This window comes from Felis catus, chromosome C1 (genome assembly GCF_018350175.1).
Source record: "Felis catus isolate Fca126 chromosome C1, F.catus_Fca126_mat1.0, whole genome shotgun sequence".
NCBI classification, from domain to species: Eukaryota; Metazoa; Chordata; class Mammalia; order Carnivora; family Felidae; genus Felis; species Felis catus.
Genome location: NC_058375.1, coordinates 193,520,569 through 193,541,166, shown reverse-complemented (window position 1 = coordinate 193,541,166; position 20,598 = coordinate 193,520,569). Strand labels below are relative to the sequence as shown.

The 20,598-nt window shown below is 43.1% G+C and overlaps 2 protein-coding genes and 1 non-coding gene across 5 annotated transcripts in view; 1 reads left to right on the top strand and 2 right to left on the bottom strand.

Moving 5' to 3' along the window:
- PIKFYVE (phosphoinositide kinase, FYVE-type zinc finger containing) overlaps window positions 1-1,676 on the bottom strand; it is an 87,835-nt gene extending 86,159 nt beyond the window's left edge. The window contains exon 1 of the mRNA XM_019838563.3: window positions 1,330-1,676. The gene's annotated coding sequence lies outside the window, so the exon portion shown is untranslated. The remainder of the gene's footprint in view (window positions 1-1,329) is intronic.
- A 109-nt stretch (window positions 1,677-1,785) lies between these two features.
- On the top strand, window positions 1,786-20,223 carry IDH1 (isocitrate dehydrogenase (NADP(+)) 1). Of its 3 annotated transcripts, none has more exons than XM_006935516.5 (10): window positions 1,786-1,920; window positions 3,027-3,092; window positions 5,886-6,070; window positions 8,697-8,988; window positions 11,542-11,647; window positions 13,161-13,338; window positions 14,359-14,510; window positions 16,680-16,820; window positions 17,925-18,087; window positions 19,277-20,223. In XM_006935516.5, exons 3-10 carry the CDS (start codon window positions 5,949-5,951, stop codon window positions 19,365-19,367), a joined length of 1,245 nt encoding a protein of 414 aa, XP_006935578.2. In that variant the 5' UTR covers window positions 1,786-1,920; window positions 3,027-3,092; window positions 5,886-5,948; the 3' UTR covers window positions 19,368-20,223. The 3 variants fall into 3 exon arrangements, with proteins under 3 accessions (XP_006935578.2, XP_006935577.2, XP_006935579.2); XM_006935515.5 differs by having other exon boundaries at window positions 1,810-1,971; XM_006935517.4 differs by lacking the exon at window positions 1,786-1,920 and adding an exon at window positions 2,716-2,857.
- Window positions 9,885-9,989, bottom strand: LOC111562040. The gene has a single exon (XR_002745100.1). It is a non-coding gene; the product is annotated as a U6 spliceosomal RNA (small nuclear RNA).
- Window positions 20,224-20,598: the final 375 nt, after the last annotated feature.

Below are 20,598 nucleotides of genomic sequence, written 5' to 3'. Positions count from 1 at the left end.
AAAAATCAATTCTAGGGATCTACAAGAAAATATTTTCAATGAAAAAGGAGTCCCTGTGTTATTGGCTTAGGAAACACTGTTTTAGGATGCTGAGATTCCCATCCATAAGTGTCCCACAGTGGCTCAGAGCCAAATTTGCAGCCCATTTCCAGAAGTGTTTAGGATTTGATGGAATACATTTTGTGATTCAATTCATCTTGGTTCTGTATAATTTCCTATATGTATTCTATCTTTTCCTCGTTTTCCTCACATATATTCAATGTGTTTTATCGTGCTATATTGTGTTGTTTTGAAGGCTTCCCTAAATCCTTTCTGAAACAAGAAAGAATATACTTTTAGTAGTAGGCAAAGGGTGAACCTGATATAAAATGAGAGTAAGTTTACAATCTCAGGTGACTTTGGGTCTCAGATTCTAGATGAAAATACAAGCTTATATACCTCTATAATCATTTCTACAAGAATAAATGGAGGTAACTGTTACTTTCCATTAATCCACTTCAAAAATCAAGTGCAGGGCACCTGGCTGGCTCAGTGGCATAGCATGTGACTCCTGATCTAGGGGTTGTGAGTTTGAGTCCCACCTTGGGTGTGGAGATTACTTGAAAATAAAATATTTTTTTAAAAAAATCAGCACATGCAATGCTATGTATCCCCTCCCCCCCCCCCCCCTTTACTTTTCTCTTGGGAAAAATACCAGTGCCCTCTAGTGTTCAAAATGTACCTTGTGTAATGACCTTCATACCGGTTTATCTTCAGAGTAATTGTAATCCGATATTAGAGAAAAAAATGTTTTATTATTTATTTATTTTTTAATGTTTATTCATTTTTGAGAGAGAGAGAGAGAACGACGCAGGGGCAGAGAGCTGTCTGCACAGAACCCAGCGCAGGGCTGGAACCCAAGGACCACAACCCCAAGATCATGATCTGAGCCTGAGCCAAAGTGGGCTGTTTAAATCGACTGAGCCACCCAGGCGCCCCGAGAAAATTTTTTAAAATAAGTTTTTGGGACACTGAATCCTGGGCAGTAATATACAAGCATTACAACCACTACAAATCACTGTCTAAAATGCCCCTCCCCCATGTTTTCAAGAGTGTAAGGAATACACAAAAATAATTCCTGTAGCTGACAGAATTTTTTTATTCCAGTGTTTCCTAAGGCTTCGCATCTTTATTCCAACTTCACTGGAATCCAGACAATAATCTCCTATATTTATCTTCTAATGCAAATGACACCTGGGCTTATTGATAGTATGTACTTAGCAGTAATTAGAAATATAGGTACAGAAGTTCTGAAGACGTAGTAGCGGAAATTTACCGTGGCATGCCTACCTGTGTATTTAATTCTTTGCATTCTAGTTGCTCCGAGAAGCCCCCAAAGCGACCCCATACTGCCTACTCCCGCCCACACTCCTCCTTCTGCCAAAGGCTCGTTCCGGTCTACCGCACACCGAAGTAGCGCCGGAAGTCTTTCCTTTGCAGTCACTGAGAACCTGGAAACTCACTCCGCAAGGCCCTAGGCGGCGTGGGTCTTAGACTACAGCCCTGGCGCTCCCTGGTCGCAGGACTGCAAATGGCATTCACGTCCTTCCGCGGCCGGGTTCCGGGGCCGAGTCTAGGGGGCGCTGCGACCCCTTCCCACACCGCGAGCGCAGAGAAGGCAGCCGCAGATCTCGCCCAGAAGTTCCGGGACCCGGCCCTGCCCACCCAGAACGATCGGCGCGCGATGATTGGCGGTGTGGAGGGGGCGGGGCTCCGGGAGGGTGGGCTGAGGGGGCGGGCCTGGGAGGAGACAAAAGCGTGTCCGTGCCAAGGCTCCGCCCTGTTGGCCGCCTCCTGGGTTGGTGCGGAGGCGGTGTCAGAAGCCGAAACAGCTGGGGCCCAGCTGGCATTACCAGTGTAGACCCTTGTGAGCTTCAACGTGTGAGTAGCTGTGGCGCCCCCGGCTTATCTCCCGCGTACCTTCTCCTGCAGGTAACCGCAGACCTCGAGGGGCAGCTCGGGCCCCTGGCTTTTGCGGGGAGGCTCAGAGCCCGCCAATAGCTGGAGGGGGGAAAAAAGGAAGAAAGCTCAGATCTTGGGTCTGGAGGGAGAAATTTAGCGGCGAGCCCTGGTCGAAAGGAAGCGGGGAAAATCCAGGCTGGGAGTGGGAAAGAGACGTGGGGAGGAGGAAGGTGCTGGATCCCTGTGTATGGGAAAGAGACGTGGGGAAGAAGGTCCTAGATGCCAGAATGTGGAGAAGGCCCGCTCTTGGTCTCGGAAAGGTGAAATTGAGCGGCACAGAGTTGCTTGCAGTGACACATAGAAGGTCGGGTTTGCATGCAGGAAGGAAAATCGAGCGGTGGGAGAATGCCAGTATGCGTGGAAGACTAAGTTTTGGGTTTAGGGAGAAGAAAACGTGCGGCAGTGGGGAGCTGCATGCAAAGAAAGGTGGAAGCCACGGACTTGGGCGTGTGCAGCGAACTCAGGTGGCTGGAACTAGCAGTGCGGTAGAGTGGAAGCGTCCTCTCGGGGGCGTGGAGGGGGTGGAGTGGAGGTGGAGGAGACCCCTCCGCCCCCAAGCGGATCTCCAGTTCCCCCGGCATGCTCCTGGCGCCAGAGGTTTAAAGGTTCCTGCGCAGCAGAAGGAAGGGGTGGGCTTGCAGACCTGGAGAGAGGAGCGGAGCAAGCGTGGTTGCAGCCCTCTTGCACAACGGCCACAAGGACGCATGCAGGCCTAGAGCCCGCTGGTCACAGCGTCACCTAAGGACGTGCAAACCCCAAGACCAGCTAACGGACGACGAACCCGGGACGCGCCCACTGACGTGCCCTCCAGTGTGTGGGCAGGCAGAGATATTTGTGCGCTCTTAACCTTTATTTGGTAGGTGCCCGCGCACCTAAAACTGGCCTTTGGTCCACTGGGTACACTCAGCTCTGTACTTTAAACCAGATAAACTGGGCTGTCTGGCCGGTATTAAAAACAGCTAAGTCCTCCTGACAGGCGTATTTTGATCGTTAAGTTTTTCTATTCCTCTTTTGTTTTGTTTTAGGAAATAAACTGCACTCATCTGAGTCTGCAAGATTGAAGGAAGTTGGGGTGATTAGAAGTTGTAAAGGTGAGAATTAGTACTTTCTCCCCTTCTGTACTTCTTGATGTGACAATGCTGCATTTAATTGGTCCTGGAGGTCTTGAGTAGGTGGAGGCACTGCAAGGGAATGAGTCAGGGATATTTCCAACAACAAACTGCAACTGCTTCCTTGTTTCTTTCAGCGCAGCTCTTCTCTGCAAGAGACTATTTTTGGCCGAGAAATTATTGTAGTTCATGAACTCTGCTTTTTAAAAACAATGTGGCTAAAAATTTGGGGTTGATGAAAAGAAAATTAAGCTCAAGCAACTTTCTCCTTAAACTACTCTGTATTAGTCCAGGTGTATCTTGTGCAATTACACAAGTGTGTCAGGAGATGGGAATTCAGCTGCTTTCAGAGTCACTAAACTGGCCTGTTGGAAAAGTCCTTCCTTCTGAAGTCCGGGTTTGGGTGGAGAGGGAGAATCTGGGGAGCAAGGGTTAGAGAAATGAATTCAGTGGGGCCTGAAGCCTACCCCCATGGAATTTAAGTCTAAAAGAAATAATATCCGACCTTGAAAGAAACAATGGTCTACAAAAAAAACTTTACCTTTTTTTTTTTTAAGTTTATGTATTTATTTTGAGAGAGAGAAAGAGAGAACCCCAAGCAGGCTCCACACAGTCAGTGCAGAGCCTGATGTGGGACTGGAACTCACAAACCATGAGATCATGACCTGGGCTGAAATCAAGAGTTGGACACTTAACCTACTGAGCCACGCAGGCACCCCAAAAAGACTTTACTTTTTTAGTTAGGACATGGTAAAATTTTAATGGATAATGTGAGGAACTCCTGAAATGTTTCAGTTATGCATTATAAGATACAGAAAAATTACTGCAGTAAATGTTTGTTTTGACTGAGAAGGAAGTAGTTCTAAAAATGCAATTACTCAGTATCAAAATTTCAAGGATGCTATATGACCTATCAGTTGTATTTGCCATTAAGAAAAAATAGCCAAGTCATAACTCTTATATAATATTATGTAGGAATGTGGCCATGGAGCTGTATCAAGACTAAGATAAGTTTCCTGCCTCTTGTTTTGTTTTGTTTTAAATACAAGGACAGATGTGACAGTGGGCTCAGCATGACTGAATCATATAAAGCTCCACTGTAAATTACACTTGTAAATTACATGCTGGCAATGTGGAGCCTGCTTGGGATATTCTCTCTCTCTCTCTCTCTCTCTCTCTCTGCCCCTCCCCTACTTGTGCTTTCTCTCTCTCAAAAATAAAGAAACTTAAAAAAAAAAAATGTCAAATTACTTCAGTTCAACTTTGTCAAGTGATACCACTTATAAGCCCCTTACCTAATAGTTGCTTAAAATAGTTCTCAGGCCTCAGTCTTATTGATAACTTCAGAGGATAAAAGCAATTTTCAGGGGCGCCTGGGTGGCGCAGTCGGTTAAGCGTCCGACTTCAGCCAGGTCACGATCTCGCGGTCTGTGAGTTCGAGCCCCGCGTCGGGCTCTGGGCTGATGGCTCAGAGCCTGGAGCCTGTTTCTGATGCTGTGTCTCCCTCTCTCTCTGCCCCTCCCCCGTTCATGCTCTGTCTCTCTCTGTCCCAAAAATAAATAAACGTTGAAAAAAAAAAAAAAAAAGCAATTTTCAGTTATATTGTCCTGGGGAAAGAGTTTCCATTAGAGCATCATGAAAGGGAACAGATACCTACCTGCAGTGGACTCAGGGCCCCTCCTCCTCTCTGGAAACACACCCAGGACACGGTTTTCCGTTAAGCCTCATAGTTTGACTTCTTCCAGAGGGTGTACCCTGTTCCTTCTGGGAATCAGATTAATTTCCATTTGCTACCCTCACATCCCAGGAAGACCTCTCTTCCTGGAAAATTTCCATTTCTCTGTCCCACCTTCTGGCAGCTTACATTTGCCTAGGAACAGTCCAGGAGTTAGGATACTGAGGAACAGGACAGGACATGCTTGGGTCCTGGGCAGCAGCCCTTCTATATACAGATTTTTCTGAATTGAGAAATCACTTCTGTATTTAGTGTGACATCCCCAATATCCATTTTGTCTCTAGGAAAACATAATTCCACCAGAAATTTTTCATATTTTAGTCTTAAATGTGGTTTAAAGAACTCATTGAATCCCTTCAATCATAGTTGTTTTATTTTGGTTGGTTTGTTTTAATGTGTCTTTATTTGTTTGAGAGCAAGAGAGAGCATGAGCAGGGGAGGGGCAGAGAGAGAGAGAGAGAGACAGAGAATCCCAAGCAGGTTCTGCACTGTCAGCACAGAGCCCGACATGGAACTTGATCCCACAAACTATGAGATCATGACCTGAGCCAAAATCAAGAGTCAGACACTCAACCAACTGAGCCACCCAAGTGCCCCTGTTTTGTTTTGTTTTTAAATAAAACAGCCTCTTAAAGGAGGGGAAATAATAGCACCTATCATTTTGCTCATTTTGAGGGTACAGTAAAATGAGAAGTTGGATAGAAGGATTCAAATAAACATGGTATTGCAGAAATAATCTCATTTTATAAGATGACCCATCAGGAGTGATGATTACATCATTAAGGACATGTTAGAATCTGGTTCCCCCACGCTCTAGTGGGACGGCCTTGAGAAAGTTATTTTCCTTCTGTCAAAGTGGGAAAATAATTTCCAGCTTACAGGGTTGTGAGGGCTGGCTCAGAAACCACACACGAAGCACATAACAGTGCTTTTTACAGAGAACGTGCTGAATTCTAATGGTAAATATATTGTTATTAGTTTTTTATGCGGTTTCGTGTTTAGGAGTCACCAAAATGTTTGAATTTGTTTTTATACTATAGTGAAATAAACGAGAAGACCTGTGTCCTATCTTTTGTTCTTCTGAGAGGTTTCTTGAAGTCAAAATGTCTCAAAAAATCCGTGGCGGTTCTGTGGTAGAGATGCAAGGAGATGAAATGACACGAATCATTTGGGAGTTGATTAAAGAAAAACTCATTTTTCCCTACGTGGAACTGGACCTACACAGGTAAATGAATCAGTCTTCTAAGCAGCAAGCTCAGAAAACATAATCTAAGTGATTTCAGGATATAACTAGCTGTTTCACAGAGCTAGCGCTGTATCTTAGGAATAAAACTTTTGAGGGAGGGATGCCTATGCGTGAATCTTCTGTTTTAATTTTAACATATTGCTAGAAAAACTGGACTTGTCATTGTTCCACAGAAGAGAATTGTGGTGGGAACAAAGATTCTCAGCTCTTTCTAAGCCTCTTCTATTTATATAAATCAGTGGTTAAGAGTAGCACAAGGTATCAGTGGAAGGGAAAATAATAGAGGTACATTCTCTACTGAACAGTAAAGTAAATGTAGTTCACACAGTTTTGTCCTTTCTATCGCTGTTTTCTATCACTCTGCTTAACTAGTCAGTGGACCTCTCCCCCTGTTCATTCCTTGGCTCTTGCCCTTTTCACACAACTGTAGCACAGAAAGAACCCTTGAAATTATCTAACACAACCCCCACCTTTCAGTAGACAATCCCTTAAACCTTTCGTGTTCTAAAGATTTGAGCCTTTGCCCTGTCTTTACCATGTTTGGAAATAGGCATGAAAGTCTCTGTGGAATTCTTTCTGCTTTGTTCCCTGTGATTTTCATAACCTTGCTCATGCTCTGTGTGCATTTGAACAAGGTAGAGACAGAATTTTTCCAACGGGGCCGTGGCTGAAGCCTGGCATGGCAAAATGTTGACCGACACAGTTCAGCCGGACTGCTGGCACTTCTAAGTGTGTTTGCGTTGACCCGGAATTATTCATAAGCCTGTATCCTGAGGACCTGTTGTTTGCTTAGGTGTAGATACTTCATTCATGTGGTGTCACTAGACACCCTTTTTAATTATTCTAAGCCTCAGCCGTTGATAAGGTCTATATTGCAACCATGAGAAGAAGCAAATGCCTGCAGAGGTCCACCAAGCATACAGGAAATGAAGCATAAAAAACATCATCCAAGTGGGTTAAAGAAGCATTTTATGAGCACTCTCCTGTTTCAGGACTTGACATGGCAATAAGTGAATTTGCAGAGTTCTTGCAAATTGTATAATAGCTGCAAAGAAGCTTTAAGCCTCATTAGCCTTAGGGGCATAAGGACTTTTAAAGGACAGTCATTATGGGGGCGCCTGGGTGGCTCAGTTGGTTAAGCATCCGACTTCAGCTCAGATCTAGCGATTCATGGGTTCGAGCCCTGCATCAGGCTCTCTGCTGACAGCTCAGAGCCTGGAACCTGCTTCGAATTCTGTGTCTCCCTCTCTCTCTGCTCCTCCCCCACTCATACTCTGTCTCTCTCCATCTCTCAAAAATGAATAAACATTATAAAAAAGTTTTTTTGAGGACAGTCATTATGCCTAGAAGGAGAACAGTGACTATTTGCAGAGTAAAGAATTTTGGGAGGCTCAAACAAGTTTTAAGTTGTTTCAAAATTGCTATTATTATTACATCATGGGTTCTTTTTGAGGGGAGTGGAGTGATTTGTTTGTTTTGTTTTCTGCAGGCTATACAGGGGTCCAGACCACTTACTCATTCTTTTCTGTTAGAAATATTAAAAGAGAAGCAAAAATCCCACTACTTTGCTGGTAGATGCTGCTGATGAAAAATGGTTCCTATGAACATGAAAAGTGCTGACTGCAGTCCCTAGTTGAGTTAGGATTAGACATTTGTAAACATTCAGCATTTCCTATGCCAGAAGATAAGAGAGTCCATGGATTTGTTAGACTTCCGTGAATTACCCAAGGTCAAAGCAGTTTGGAATAATTTTTATTTGGAAATACCTTAAGATTGCTACCTTGGCGTTTACACTGTAAGTTGGGATAGCTAAGGAAAGGAAAACAAAAACTAAAAGGAACTGAAAAACAAAGTGTTAATGGTTTCACAAGTTCTGAAAGCTGAAAAACGTTTTTAAAGCCTCAGAAAACAACACGAGTTGTTATGTTATGTCACCGTTTTGTCTCTCCTGTTTTTGACATACTGTTTCATACTTTAGATAAGCCTTTAATTGTTCTCTGTGCCTGATGAACAATCAGCACTCTTTCCAGTTCTGAATAACCTGTGGACTGGGAGTTGGTGTATATTAAGCTATAACTCTCTGAGTGAGCTGTCACATGTATAGCTCCCAGCACTTGAATACAAAAAATCCTTTAAACCCTCTGACCCCTTTATTTTTACACACGATATTTACCAAGGAAAAAATAAGGTGCTTAGGCTTCTGTTTTTATGCTAATTTTATGGAAGGAAGTCTGCTCCTGTGCTATTATTGCCTCTTTATGGTAAAGAGCACACAAAGGGCCAGAGCACAATGGTTTCTATTCAGGTGCCTTCTAGACGTCTTCCCACACCACAGGCAGGTGAGGCCCAGGGTCTTAGCCTCTCTTTGTGCTTTGTTTGGTTGACAACCATCTTCTGTGTCCAGGGTGCACTGACCCTAAAGGTTGGCAGATTTGGGTGTGTTTTGAGCCATCACGTTCTGCGGGGCAGGCTCCGCGTGCCATCACCATACATAGAATGGTGCGTGGTGATAGAATGGTAACTAATGAGTTACCTTAGACCAATAGTACCTCCATCACTCATCAGTTTGCCTGGAGAGTTACACTTCACGGTTTTTCCCTCCCAGCTATGATTTAGGCATAGAGAATCGCGATGCCACCGGTGACCAGGTCACCAAGGATGCTGCAGAAGCTATAAAGAAGTACAACGTTGGTGTCAAATGTGCTACCATCACCCCCGATGAGAAGAGGGTTGAGGAGTTCAAGTTGAAGCAAATGTGGAAGTCACCAAATGGCACCATCCGAAATATTCTGGGCGGCACTGTCTTCAGGGAAGCTATCATCTGCAAAAATATCCCCCGTCTTGTGAGCGGTTGGGTAAAACCTATCATCATAGGTCGTCATGCTTATGGGGATCAAGTAAGTCGTGTTGGCATGATTTGGTTTTCCATGCTTTTTTTTTTTTCATGACCTGTGGCTGCCTAGAAGTTCTGATTTTCTGTTTTATTCTTTTGGTGTCTAGTCCCTTTAAGCGAGATGCCAAATTGAGAAATGTGTATGTGTATATCTGTATATTTAGGCATATTTAGGTATACCTAAATATAGATAAACTTACAGATAGGTACCTGTGTCAACACAAGTGATTTTTTTTTCAGATGGGTTTTTTTCTTTCTGTATCTGTTTTTGCACTTAAACTGTATTACATTGCCATTTTTGTGTCCTTTCCCATGGTTCAACCAGTTTAGTGGCTCTTCGCCCTGGCTATGCAATAAGCATAGGGTTTTTCAGTTTTCATTTTGTTTTGCTTTTTAAACAAATGTGGTTTTTTTGTTTTAATTCCAGTGCATGAGTTTTACCCTACACCAACTGAATCAGAATTCCATGGGCTTCAGGCATTTTAAAGCTCCCAGGCGATTCCAGAAGGCAGGCAGGGTTGAGAACCACCAAAGATTGTACTGAACATGACTTTATACGTAAAAAGAAAAACTGATGCAGTAGTTGAAAGCATTCTCTTTAAAATATTCCTTTTCCTACATGGGGGACAAAAAAAGTATAGTTTCTGTACTTTCACACAAGTCGGCTCATTGCCAAGTTAAACAGAAAAATTGCCAACTGAACAAACACGGTGCTGAAAGAGAGGTTTCAGTCTTTCATAAAAAGCAGCTTAATGTCTTTTTATTTTTTTAGTTTTATTTATTTATGTTGTTGTTTTAAATTTACATCCAATTAGTTAGCATATCGTGCAACAATGATTTCAGGAGTCGATTCCTTAGTGCCCCTCACCCATTTAGCCCATCCCCTCCAGAAACTCTCTGTAAAAATACGGAAGCTTCATGAATTTGTGTGTCATCCTCGCGCAGGGGCCGTGCTAATCTTCTCCGTATCGTTCCAATTTTAGTATACGTACTGCCGAAGCAGGCACAGCTTATGTCTTGAAAGAGCCTTTCAAACAAGAACCTCGAACACTGAGATCCAGAGGCTTCGACATAGCCATCCTCAAAAGCAGTGTGGCCAGGGCTGACCACTCTGTTCCTGGGGACAGAGTCACTGGGTCAGTCCTTGAGGGTCAGTTCACTCTGCTCCACCCTGTGGTTCAAACTACCCCTTCGTCCTGGCCAAACCTTTCACAGGTCCCTCCTGGAGGCCCTGGAGAGAAAATGTAGACCGCAGCGCTACAAACTCACCAATCCTGGGAATACTGCTCTTAAGTTCTTCTGAGCGCAGCGGTGTCTTTTTCATCTCCCCCATCCCCCTCCTCCCGCCTGTCTGAATTGTTTTGGTATCAGTCACTTGGAAGAATGGTCATTCTCTATTAAAGTCCAGATTGAAAATTCTAAGCCTCAGGTTGATTCAACCCTAATCATTTAACTGTACATAAACCTCTACAAAGTATCCGTGGTGCTTTGGTGCCTCCATGTCTTCCTTTTGAGACATGGGAATAAATGACCACCCATAGGGAAGGACTTAACGTGGCAGAAACACACTCTCAGTAGTAAAGATATTTACAGCTCTTCTACCAGCCGTCGTCAGTGTTACTCTATACAAACGTAAGTAAGTAGGGTTGACTGGTACCTGACTGTGAAACTATTCTAATTTAAATCATCAAAGTGGGTACAGTGCAGCAAAAGTTGACAGATGCCCAGTATGGGCTGGGCACGTGTTTCCCTAGAGTAGCTCACTCTGGTGAGCCAAGATGACTGTCCTCGTAAGGTCCTTTCCTAAGGGCCACCAAAGTGTCGCAGCTACTTCCGCAATCACTGCTGCTTTTGGATAAATCCTGGACTGGTGTTGGTAGTAATAACAGCCATGAATTAAAGTAGACTGAGTCCTGTGGGTCTAAGGATCGGATCCCAAGTCTTTAGACCCTAGATGTGTTAGATGTGTTCTCTCTACCATATCACAGTTCCTTCCTTGTAGGACCAATGTAATACTCAGATGAAATGAGATGATTGTAGTCAGTCACTTAAAGCGCCTGTCAGTGAGGACAAAGCATTAGCTGTGTCTCACCACTATCAATGTTGTAGCTGGTGTGCTGTCACCCCCCTGTGGGTGTGACCTCCAGGTCATGGTCATTTCTTTCTCTCTGTCATCGTGTTGCATTTCTTATCTAAGTCCCTTTTCTGCCATTTGAAAGCTCTTATGTTGCTTCTCACTTTCGTATGTCTTTATTGGGTTATAAGCTTCCTAAGAGAAAATGCTTGATGTTATTCTCCTCTTTTTATCAATGCTCAGAAAACTGCCCTGTACATGGTAGGCAGCCAATAAATACTGGTTTTCAACGTACGCTAGGATTAACTTGCTTTGGGAAAGCTCTGGACCTTTTTTTTCCCATCTCTCAAATATATGAAGGTTGAGCCACACTGCCCTTTTTGTCCAGGTATCTTCCAGCTCTGTATTCTGTGATTTTTGTTTTTCTTATAATTCTTGAAAGGCTATTTTATTTTCTTTATACCTTTTCCACCCCCTTCACAGTATAGAGCCACTGATTTTGTTGTTCCTGGGCCTGGAAAAGTAGAGATAACCTACACGTCAAGTGATGGATCCAAAAAAATGACATACCTGGTACATAACTTTGAAGGTAGGTCCGTCGCGAGCTCCCTCTTTTAATTTTTTACAGATCATTTAGACAATGTCATTGCTGTTTCTTAAAACTTAGTTACGTGGCTGCCAAAAATACAACCTGGAATCTACAACATTTCTATAGGACCCAAAATCTAGCATGGAGAAGTAATTGACTTCCGTGCCTTCCCACGGTGTGGAATAAAGACACAAGAGAGACTAGCCACTTAATTGGAAACGCATGTGGGCAAAGACAGGTAGATACTTGCACTTCTCTTAAAGCATGGAGGGAAGGTTGGCAGGAATCTGTTGTGCATAAATTGTATGAATCAGACACTAATAATCCCATGTCACCTGTCATGTAATCTGCCGTTTGCTCTGGTAGGGTTTGTATTGAAAATGGTTGCGTTATACATGTGCTGAATTTTCTTCTTGGTCCGCGTATTTATTCAGTTTAAGTGAACGTTTGTCTTTTGCCTTTTCTTGCCCACCTGCTGTCTCAAAGGTTCGTTATGGCAAATGCCACCCAAAGTTTGCTGAAAGAACAGAGAACCCTCTTTCTCCACTATTGAAGTTGTTGAAAGCACTCACACAAACAAAAGCTCAAAGCCTACTTAGCCTGTGTTCTTGTTGCCTCCTCTAAATAATATCATTTTAATAGAATCTAGTCCTGCAGGATTTGGCCTTGCACATTTTGAGGCTAAATTGGCCCTGGGCAGTGGCACAGATTCAAGTTCTAACTTTCTGGTAATTACAGAGTTCAACTAATAAAGAGTTGTGAAACACTAGTGGTTACATGTAACATAATTATTTCTGCCAGTGGGGTATGAATCTTCAGTGTCCTCCAGGAAATTATGAGAATTCTCATTCAGTATTTGAAATGCAAATTTTTTTCAATGGCTGAGGATGGAGCACACACTTAGAGTTTAAAACACATGAAATTTTAAAATTGTGAAACGCAGGGGCACCCGGATGGCTCAGTCAGTTAAGCATCTGACCCTTGATTTCGGTCCAGGTCATGATCTCACGGTTTGTGAGTTTCAGCCCTGCATCAGGCTCTGCACTATCAGTGCTTGGGATTCTCTCTCTCTCTCTCTCTCTCTCTCTCTCTCTCTGTCCCTCCCCTGCTCGTGCTCCCTCTCTCTCTCTCTCAAAATAAATAAACTTAAAAAAATAATAAAAGTGTGAAAGCCTAGATATTCACCCCCTCTTGAGTGTATTTCTGGTTCATATCAGTAGTTTTTCGTATCTTGATATCTTCAGGATCCTATAGACCATGTTTTTCTCTCTTCTATTGCCCTTTCAAAACAAGTTAGAATGTCCTTACTGAGAGGTGACTTTGTTCCAATCACTTGCCCCAGGAACTCATGGAATATTCACGTTTGAAGCCTGGCTGGGACTTTTGGAAGCCTGGGCCCAGACACGGGAGCTGGGGATTGGGTGCTTGGGTGGTGGTAGGTGGATTTGGACTTGTTACAACTCTACCCCATTTACCCTTCTCCTTTCTCCTCTCATTGGTGTCCCCCCAACAGAAGGTGGTGGTGTTGCCATGGGGATGTACAATCAAGATAAGTCGATTGAAGATTTTGCACACAGTTCTTTCCAGATGGCTCTGTCTAAGAGTTGGCCTTTGTATCTGAGCACCAAAAACACTATTCTGAAGAAATATGATGGACGTTTTAAAGACATCTTTCAGGAAATATATGACAAGTAACTACAGTTCTTTCCTTTTTTCCTTTTTCTACAATAAGCTGGCATTTGTAGTATAGAATTTGCATCCTTATCCCTTTGATTCTGGGACAAATGGAATGAAGACCATCTCTGTCTCATAAAGTTAAGGGCAAAACTAAGATTTAACAGACATGAAACAAGCACTTCTGAGTTGCTTTTACAAGGTAAATGTTTTCAAATAAGGGTCCCACGTTTATTTTTTTCAGAGCCAGAATTGTTTAATATTTGAATGCAGGTGCCCTGTGACTGATAGAAAGTTCTAATTTTTCAGGGCACCTGGCTGGCTCAGTTGGTGGAGCATGCAACTCTTGAACTCAGGATTGAGTTCAATCTCCATGTTGGGTGTAGAGATTACTCAAAAATAAAATCTTTAAAAAAAAGAAAGAAAGAAAATTCTGATTTTTCAAACATACGAGTTTCTAAGTTGGGCACATTTTCACTCTTTCTGAAGCCTGTTGTGATTTAGAACTCTGCGGGGGCTATTTGAACTCAAGTCTATTTTTATAACAGCTTCAGGTTCAACAACACGGGAGCATGTGTTCACTTTTAAGATGGCACAATTCCCTTTCAGGTGCACGTGTTGGGGCCAGGGCTTGGATTTTAGGTATCTTTCTTAAGACATCTTAATTCCTCTTCTGCTACCCATCCATACCGACTCCAGGAGCTGTCCTAGTTTCCCGAGAGATACATTATTACATTCTTAAAGTAAGCTATGTCTCTAGAATCTGATCAGCAGTGTAGTGAAAACTAAAAATAATGCTGGGGACATTCTCACATCTCTGCAAAGGAGGTGAAATTGCTCTGACAGGCAGGGGGCTTGGGGGATCACAGCTAGAAAATGGGCAGGATTTGAGCTTAGGTCTATCAGCTTCTCAAGTCTGTGCTGCTGCCACTAAAAAATGCTGCTTCTAGCCCCATCCCCACCCCCTTCGGAGAAGCAGGTGCTGTCCCTACCAAAACCAGTTCCTTTTTCATTCCCTTTTCTCTCTTGCTTCTTAGGCAGTACAAATCCCAATTCGAAGCCCAAAATATTTGGTATGAGCATAGGCTCATTGATGACATGGTGGCCCAAGCTATGAAATCCGAGGGGGGCTTCATCTGGGCCTGTAAGAACTATGACGGCGATGTGCAGTCGGACTCCGTGGCCCAAGGTAAGGAGCTGAAGGACCAAGTAGAGGTGGAACTCAGCCTGCATCATGTCGGTCATGCGGGATAGTTCTCTAGTTCGCAGCCCATTGTTTGTAAAATCACGAAGTGTTAGCAGTGCGGGCCATTCTGTTCCATCTTCTCAGCTGACACGAGGAATTGAGCAGAGAAGCCCCCGGGCTGTTCACAGAAATTCCAAGAACCGGGGGCTCCATGCCAGAGGGAAGGGCCAGATCGGCAGAAACTCTCTCTGGCAGAAACTCTCTCTGCCCCGATGGCTTCAGTACCAAGTTGCCCTGCAATTTCAGTTACCCATGGCAAACTCGAATCTTCCCTGATAAATGGTGTGTTAACCTTAATTATGTTTGCTTTTCCCCAGGAAGTGCTACTTTTTCTTTTCTCTTATGAAAAGTTAAGTATCTCCTACCAGTTTGAAAATCAGTAGATGAACCCAGTTAAAGAGAAGTTTGATGTCCGATAAGTGACTTAGACGACTCTCTTTACTCTCCTTCTGTTTCTCCACATCCTCATAACCCTTTGTGCGGAGTACACAGAGGAAGGAGTGGTGCTTTACGAGGCTTCCACGGTGGATAAGGGAAACTGTTCCTTGTTTTCTTGGATTTCTTGGAAAGGGACCCAAATCTCCACTGTTTCTAAATGTCCTTGTAGCAGCGAAGAGTGTCTCTGGAGGGATGTTGTCAAGATATTTCAAAGGACTTTGGAATAGGATTTCTGAAGTGTATTGTCCATTAATGCACTGACGAGATACCTGGAGCAGAGCCTATAGATAAATGTGACCTCAGTGCAGCTGAACAGTCAAAAGGCAGCAGGGCCGTCCTCACGTGCATTCTTTTCTAGAGTATGAACTACTTTGGACTCACACCATTTCTTGTCCCCAATTTTGACAGTGGTAGTGAGTGTCTCCTAGTATTTTTTTTTTTTAATTTTTTTTTTTTCAACATTTATTTATTTTTTGGGACAGAGAGAGAGCATGAATGGGGGAGGGGCAGAGAGAGAGGGAGACACAGAATCGGAAACAGGCTCCAGGCTCTGAGCCATCAGCCCAGAGCCCGACACGGGGCTCGAACTCACAGACCGCGAGATCGTGACCTGGCTGAAGTCGGACGCTTAACCGACTGCACCACCCAGGCACCCCAGTGTCTCCTAGTATTAAAGATCGACAGACTCACTCTGGATATGGTTCCTGACCTTCTCCAGCCAATAAACATTTGAGAGTCTACTAAAGCCTCAGACCAACACAATGATATGAAAGGAGCTACTAATCCCTTGCAGAAGTTTGTAACGATACTCAAAGATGAGTTTAAAAGAAAACAAACAAACAAAATCACTGTTTATTTATGTACTGTCAAGCCAGAAAACAAAAGTAACAGCCTATGATACATTTGCATTATTAACTCTACAGGGGCTATTGGGAGGTAGCAAAAATGGAGAAAAATATTCTTTGAATTCAAGGGTAAAAAAAAATGAATAAAAGGTGGAAAATCAATTTTCTGGACTTAAAAGTGGCAAACAGAATAGGACTGTTTGTGGGGCTGTTACAGACAGCAAGGGCAAGAGGGATGTGCTTGGATCATCTCATCCTGTTTTCAACCTGCTGTTCTTTCCAGTCTCAGTGAATCTGAGCAGAAAGATGGCAGGACACAAATCCCATTAATCTTTATTTTCCCAGAACGGCAGAGCATCTGCACATACGAATAGCAGCAATATACTGAGAGCTCTTACTCTGTGGCAGGTACTATTCTAAGGAATGTTAATATATAGTCTTTTCACATATATTCACAAATATATGTATATTCATCTAATTCGCACAACAACCCGATGAAGGAGGTGCTTTTATTCCCATTTTACAGATAAGAAAATCAAGCCCCAGTAGCGAGGAAGTCCCAGCACTAGGGTGCGGTATAAGCAGGTGGACCCTGAGCTCTCCATCATGGGGCAGGTGCTTCTGAGATAGATAAGTGAGGAAGAAATGCAGCCCCTCCAGACTCCCTGATCCTGGGGTGTGGAGCAGGGACCGTCTTTCTGAAAGGCAGAAGGATCGGTGATGACTACACATGCTTGTGTTTATTTGCTTTGCTGAGACCTCTCCTCTCCGAGAGACCCAGTGTTCTTCCCACACTTGTACCCAGTACTTCACGCTCTGCCGCATACAGGTTATGGCTCCCTTGGCATGATGACCAGCGTGCTGGTTTGTCCAGATGGCAAGACAGTGGAAGCAGAGGCTGCCCATGGGACTGTAACACGTCACTACCGCATGTATCAGAAAGGACAAGAGACGTCCACCAATCCCATTGGTAAGATAGTGTTTTCTGCTACGTTGATTTCCAGCCAGAGAGTGGAGATCTCTAAAGGAAATCAGACATGTTCTTTTGGCTACCCAATGCTTTGTGTATAAAGTCCTCACCAAGCATCGGGTCTGTTCTAATAAGAGTTGTTTGAATGTTCTATTTTTTTTTTTTAATTAATTTATTTATTTTGAGAGAGAGGTGGGGAGGTGGGGGTGAGGAAGAGAATCCTAAGCAGGATCCACACTGTCAGGACAGAGCCCGGTACGGGGCTCAATCTCACAAACCTGACCTGAGCCAAAATCAAGAGCTGGGCACTTAACCGACTGAGTCACCCAGGCGCCCATGAATGTGCTTCTTGAAATATACACAATGTAGTATATGCTTTTCTGTTTTGTGGTAGAATGTACATTACAGAGAAGAATGTTGTCAGCAAGCATTTTCCTTTTCCTTTGGTACAGTGAAACGTCCCAGATGGCTAAGAATCTAAAAGCCACACAGATAGATCCTTCTAACTGGGTTTCAAGGGCAGCACTTTAAAAAGAGATTACAGCTTGGAAAGAGGAAGGGAGGCCAACATAGACAAGAGAGAGAAGAGATTGTGACCTATTCCAAATTAGTAAATCCCTTAAGCTTCAAGTGTTACAAGCATACTGTGAAAATGTGCTTTAAGGCTCTAACAAAACCCAAGACATCTCTACAAAAAGACAGGCATTTTTTAAAGTTTCTACTCAGTAAAATATTTCCAATTCTTTTTTTTTTAATGCTTATTTTTGAGAGAGATGGGGAGACTGAGCACGAGCCGGGGAGGGCAGAGAGAGAGGGAGACAGAATCCGAAGCAGGCTCCAAGTCTCTCAGCCCAACACAGGCCTCAAAATCATGAACCACAAGATCATTACCTAAGCTCAAGTTGGGTGCTTAACCGATTGAGCCACCCAGGCACCCCAAAATATTTCCAATTCTTATAAAACTTATAGCCTATGTGGATAACATCTAATGGAATCAGTCACCTAAACAAAAAGAAAAAATAATTGTTCTGTTTTTGAGAACTGTGAAACATTTGGGAATCCCTCTTGGTCTGGTCTGAGTGCTGTTTTGTTTTGCTTTTTTAGCTTCCATTTTTGCCTGGACCAGAGGATTAGCCCACAGAGCTAAGCTTGATAACAATAAAGAGCTCAGCTTCTTTGCAAAGGCTTTGGAAGAAGTCTGTATTGAGACCATTGAGGCTGGCTTCATGACCAAGGACTTGGCTGCTTGTATTAAAGGTTTGCCCAAGTAAGTATGAGATTCCCTGAGCCCCGTGGCCGAATTACCACTTATCTTTATTGGGCTCAAAAACATCAGTGCTTTTCAGAAGTATACAAATTGTTATTTACTGCCTAGTTCAGAGGTCAACAGAAACTATATGTAAAGTGTCTACCGTAAGCATTTCAGACTTTGTGGAACATAGAGCCTTTTCAAAACTATACAGCTATTGAACTTTGCCACTGTGGAAGGAAAACAGTCACCAATGACACAAAAGCTAATGGATGTGGCAGTGTTCCAATTAAACTATGTACAAAACCAGGCTACAGCCTGGATTGAGTCCATGGGCCAAACTGCAGTTTACTGACCTCTGATCTAGTTGACAGTTATTGGATGACAAGGTTCCGTTTTTATTTAACAAGAAAGTATAGGCGGTTGAAAGAAAGGGACCTCCAAGGCTATTGTTTTCTTTAATCTTTATTTTTGAGAGAGGGATAGAGTGCGAGCCAGGGGAGGAACAGAGAGAGAGGGAGGCACAGAATCCAAAGCAGACTCCGGCTCTGAGCTGTCAGCACAGGGCTCGAGACGGGCCTCGAACTCACGAACCGCGAGTTCATGACCTGAGCCAAAGTCAGATGCTTAACTGACTGAGCCACGCGGGTACCCCATCTTTGTAGCCTATCAGCATGATTATGTTAGCCAGTTCCTTATATAAACATTTTTTTTAAGTAAGACAAGGATAAAAATAAGAGCGCTAAACCTTTTTTCAAGACATGTAACAATTTGTGGGAATGTAGATAAAAGCATGGCTGTACCCTGAATAGGTTTTATTCTTTTTAAGGAGGCTCATGCCTTATCCAGTAAGTGACTGCGGCCAGTGGTTTTGTTATTTTTAAGAAGAGGAATAACAAGTGGGATGATTTCGGTCTCCCAAGCATTAGTCTGAACTGAACCTCTCTGATAGTTTCACCCCCAAAGAACTCAGGGCAAGAGACATCCTATGAAGGTGCATGCGGGCCTGCTGTCTATAGCCTGGGTCAGCCCCATCTGCTTTGGGCACAGTCATCAGCCATACATTTATAGCTTGTTAATATTAAATAGTTTTCTTCTAGACATAAATAAAATGTCACCTACGTAGCATTTCTAGGACTTTTCCTCTACTTGCTCCCAGATCACAGACCAACTAATTAACCTTCTTTTCTTTTTCCTCCTTTATTAGCGTGCAGCGTTCTGACTACTTGAATACGTTTGAGTTCATGGACAAAGTCGGAGAAAACTTGAATATAAAACTAGCTCAGGCCAAACTTTAAGGCCGTCCCTCACCTAAGGAGGATATGTGTTTTTTTTGGTAACTAGGTCCACTGGTTTACATTTTCCTGTATAACACTCAAGGGTAAAGGTAAAATCAATTTTGTAATTTGTTTAGAAGCCAGAGTGTATCTTTTCTATAAGTTTACAGCCTTTTTCTTACACATATGGTTAGGCCACCCTCGTGAACGTGGCAGGGGACTTTTTTAAATTTTATTTTCTACTAGTAGCCTAGGAATTACTTTAATACTCATTTGTACTCATTGTCACTTTTTCTCATCTTCCCATACAAATGACCAAAATGAAGAGTGCTTGAAAGGGTAACCTCTAGTCATAATATCGTTCCCTAAAACATATGTGAAGTAAAAATTCACTCCCTTCCCCACTCTCCGTGGCCCGGGCGCTGGGTGGTTTTGGTGTATCAGATGTCCCATTACGGGAGGTAGAGCTGTTATGTTAAACTTGCCTGTAATTTGGGACGAAGAGCATAGGTGTGACTAAAATGCATTAGAGATGCCTCAGTCACTTTTGTAATGAGCTCTTCTTGAATGTTTGGAAAAAGCTAAATATTTTTGAGGCCACCGGAGCATTTGTAATCCAAAATAAATACTACCTGGGGGTTGTCCCCTGTGTTTGTCTCATCCTCCCAGCCTTGTGTGGCCTGAGTATTCTGCCACCCTGAGCAGTGTATTTCTTCCAAGTGCAATAATACAAGCTGTACCTTTTTTGGACTTCTGTTGGCCTGTTTTATTTCCCTTCTATAAAATGTGATTTTTCAGAAGTTGATTATTAAACACTATTCTAGTCTGTTCTTCATCTGAACTGTTAATGTTAATTAAAATCAAGTGCTAACGACTAGTCTTGGGTTTTTATTTACCGAGTATATTTTAGGTACCAGGCACCGTGCTAAGTCCTAGGCACAGGAATTCGATCTTAAAAAGTCTCTGCCCTGAAGGAGTTTACTGTGGGGAAAATGGGTATGTGAACAGTAGGAGGTAGATCCTACCATGAAGGGGAAAGAAGACCAAAGACAGAACAAAGGGGTAACTGGAATATTAGGGAATCAAGTCTGGGCACATGGTAAGGAGTATAGGTATGATCATGTAAGTTAATAGGAAGCCAGTGAAGTGAATAGGAAGCCAGAGAAGGACATGATCATATTTTAATTAAAAAAAATAGCACAGCTTTTATGAAGAACAGATAGTAGTGGAGGAGGGAGTGGTGGCCACAATC